General features: G+C 31.9%; 1 protein-coding gene across 1 annotated transcript; it reads right to left on the reverse strand.

The window, feature by feature from the left end:
- Window positions 1–336: 336 nt before the first annotated feature.
- Window positions 337–1,651, reverse strand: LOC113304792 (GPI-anchored protein LLG1-like). Its single transcript, XM_026553935.1, has 3 exons — window positions 1,426–1,651; window positions 1,204–1,263; window positions 337–1,034 (listed from the first exon to the last, which is right to left on the reverse strand). Exons 1-3 carry the CDS (start codon window positions 1,499–1,501, stop codon window positions 673–675), a joined length of 498 nt encoding a protein of 165 aa, XP_026409720.1. The 5' UTR covers window positions 1,502–1,651; the 3' UTR covers window positions 337–672.
- Between the last annotated feature and the right edge of the window lie 1,198 nt (window positions 1,652–2,849).

Here is a 2,849-nt window from a genome sequence, read left to right on the forward strand (position 1 = left end):
AAACAAGGGTAAATTAGTCCATTCAAGGTGAAAAGAGTAATCTAGTCAATTTACAACTCCTATAGGACACCCCTTAACCAATAAAAGGGACATTGATATCACACTTGCCGCCCCTCTAATGGAACTTGCCGCCCCTATAACAGGATTGTGAAACAATGCCGCACAAACACCCAATAATAACAACCGAGCGAGTCACCTTATAATCAATGAACGGCGTTCAAGGAAGTAAACTAAAATAACTCTGACTTCCAAATCACATTTAAGCATGAAATGCAAAAGAAATCATGTGCCTTGCCGATGTTGTGGTAAAATTATTCGGTAATCATATCAATAATCTAAGTTCGAACAAGACCACCGGATTCATTTATCGATACAAAAAATGAAATCATTTACATTTCCAATAGTGAGATGTCGAGACATAAATTATACTTACTCATAGATGGTAAGAAAAACTAAACCAATAAGAGAGAAGAAACATAACTAAAAAAAAAAATATCGGAGTATGAATATATATACCTCCTCAAATTAAAAGTTGTGTACATGATTAATAACGTAAGCATTCATACTTACGGATTGCAAAATGGATCTAGGTCATCATCACAACTGGAAAATGTACGACCCGACTGCCCGCCCAATCCATCTTTAAGAATTTTCAGGATAATATTCATATTATTAGAAAAATACTAGTACGAGGGACAAGACAGCTATGAGAAAGGAAGATGCAATATTTGTTTTTCTACTAGGTAAGTTGATACTAGATGAAGATTTTCCTGGTGGAGGTGAGTCAGGACAATCAAGACCATCTTTACTTCCATGACATTCATTTGCAAACAAACCAGGTGGGTACTTTCCATACAAATTTATGTAGCTGAAATCCGTGGTTGCACAATCACTATTCAAGTCGTTAATTTGATCTGCAAATGGACACATAAATTCTAACAAGGCGGCACAACATTGCTTAGCAGGGTATTGAGGTCCTTTGCACTGGCTCATTATGATTGTGTAGTTCATGTTTTCAAAATCCACTACGCAACCTGTCGTGTATCATAAAAATTAATTATAAGAAAAAATATTATCTTTCATTCTTTTTAAAAAGACTATTAAATTGAAAATAGTACATACATGATTGGTTATCAACGCAAGAGATAATGCGACGAAACGATTTTCCTCAGACTTTAAAAAGACAACACAAAGAAAATTTACCTTTTTTCGCCTGGAGGAGTGAACGGCCTGTGGATCCATGCAATGCCTCAAAGACATCACCTACAACCAAAATCCATATAAGAACAAATTATTATTAAGTTATATTTTCCTATTATTTTGATCTATATCCCATCTATGTTTGCACGAATTTAATCCATGTATTGAATGGCATTGGCATAAACAAGTAGAAACTTGACATTTCAAATCAATATAATTAATCACCTGAAATGAAATTTGAGGTGGCCAATTCTGTCAAAGCAAAGAACAGAACTACAGAGAAACAAGTTTTCCAAGCCATGTTGTTATTATTATGTTTAAGTAGTTGTGCTTGGTGGTTGTTGGGAGATCTCTTTACGATCTCCCTATCATCATCTGACTTAGTATGAAGAGACAAAAGAAATCAAAATACAGAGTTAGAAAGGGAGAGAGAGGAACATTTGTTTCTTGCTTTTTTGCTGTTAGAAAAAAAAACTGTAAGAAACGAGATAAAATCGCCATGACCGTGTAACCTCCAATATCAACGGTCTTTCAATCGATTAATTAATAGAGGCTTCCACTGCGTACAACCCTTATCTAACTAAATCCAAACTTTTATGTTAATGTTTTGCTCTCTTTGTTCATCATGTTAAATACCAACATTATTTTCAAATAAAAAAAAATACTAATCAAAGAAAATTCTACAAGGAACCAAAATCCTTTTTTTTAATTATTATTACTAGTAAGGACACATGTGCATCACACATGTTTGGATTTTTACTCATCCAAAAATACTGAATTTGAAAGTCATGAATTTTTTTCCTAAAATGAAAATCTACTATTCTTATTTGTACTCGTTATGTAGATAATTGAAAGAACTTTTCAAATATATAAATTTTTAAAAAAACTGGTGTATATTTTGAAAGATATTAAGTTTTTAAAGTTTTTGATCTATTTTTAAATCAATGGTATTTATGTAAATATGTAGAAATGAGGACAACTAAGTAATTTAGGGGGTCTCCTACCAAAAAGAGCCCTTTTCTTTATATTAGTAAGATTTATGAACGGAAGCGCAGAACTGCGCTAGAAAGATGTATAAATTGACAAATAAAAATATATTTATTTATTTTATAATCCAAATTATTTTTCCATACCGTAATTATATAGTTAAAGTAAAAGAAAAGTAGAAGTAAAATTATAAAGAATGCTGATAGCATATAAAGTTAATACGATGTCATGATAAGACTTTAAATATGACCACATAGGAAAATTACTTAATGCCCTCACAATTATTATATTTTTAATAAAAAATTACATACGGGCAAAATGAAAAAGAAAATGTTGAGAAAAAAATTATAAATTTCCTTCCACAATTGTTTAAGTACACCTTTGTTCGTAAAATAATATGTAAATAACCAAGGTCGATGAAAATTATAATAAGGAAACCTGGGTTGAGGTGCAGACAAAGTTGCTTTGTTTAAGGTTTTTTGCGCCTATACGGAAGTAAATCCGTTGCAGTAGATTTTGACAACACAACCCTCAAGATATAGCATATCAAACTCGTTGCATAGTACTTTAGTTCTGTACCAAATAGAGAACAAGAACCCCACTGTTGTCTTGCTAAATATACACGGCACATACACACTTTTGAGAAGAGAATTGTGTTTAAA

Source organism: Papaver somniferum, chromosome 8 (assembly GCF_003573695.1).
Source record: "Papaver somniferum cultivar HN1 chromosome 8, ASM357369v1, whole genome shotgun sequence".
Lineage (NCBI taxonomy): Eukaryota > Viridiplantae > Streptophyta > Magnoliopsida > Ranunculales > Papaveraceae > Papaver > Papaver somniferum.

Bases quoted from the DNA above. Each gene is read 5' to 3' on its own strand.
- LOC113304792 (XM_026553935.1), bottom strand. From the start codon at position 1,501: ATGGCTTGGAAAACTTGTTTCTCTGTAGTTCTGTTCTTTGCTTTGACA. The intron at 1,264-1,425 runs GTGATTAATTAT...TTTTGGTTGTAG, and splicing joins CACCTCAAATTTCATTTCAG to GTGATGTCTTTGAGGCATTG. The intron at 1,035-1,203 runs GTAAATTTTCTT...GATACACGACAG, and splicing joins ACTCCTCCAGGCGAAAAAAG to GTTGCGTAGTGGATTTTGAA.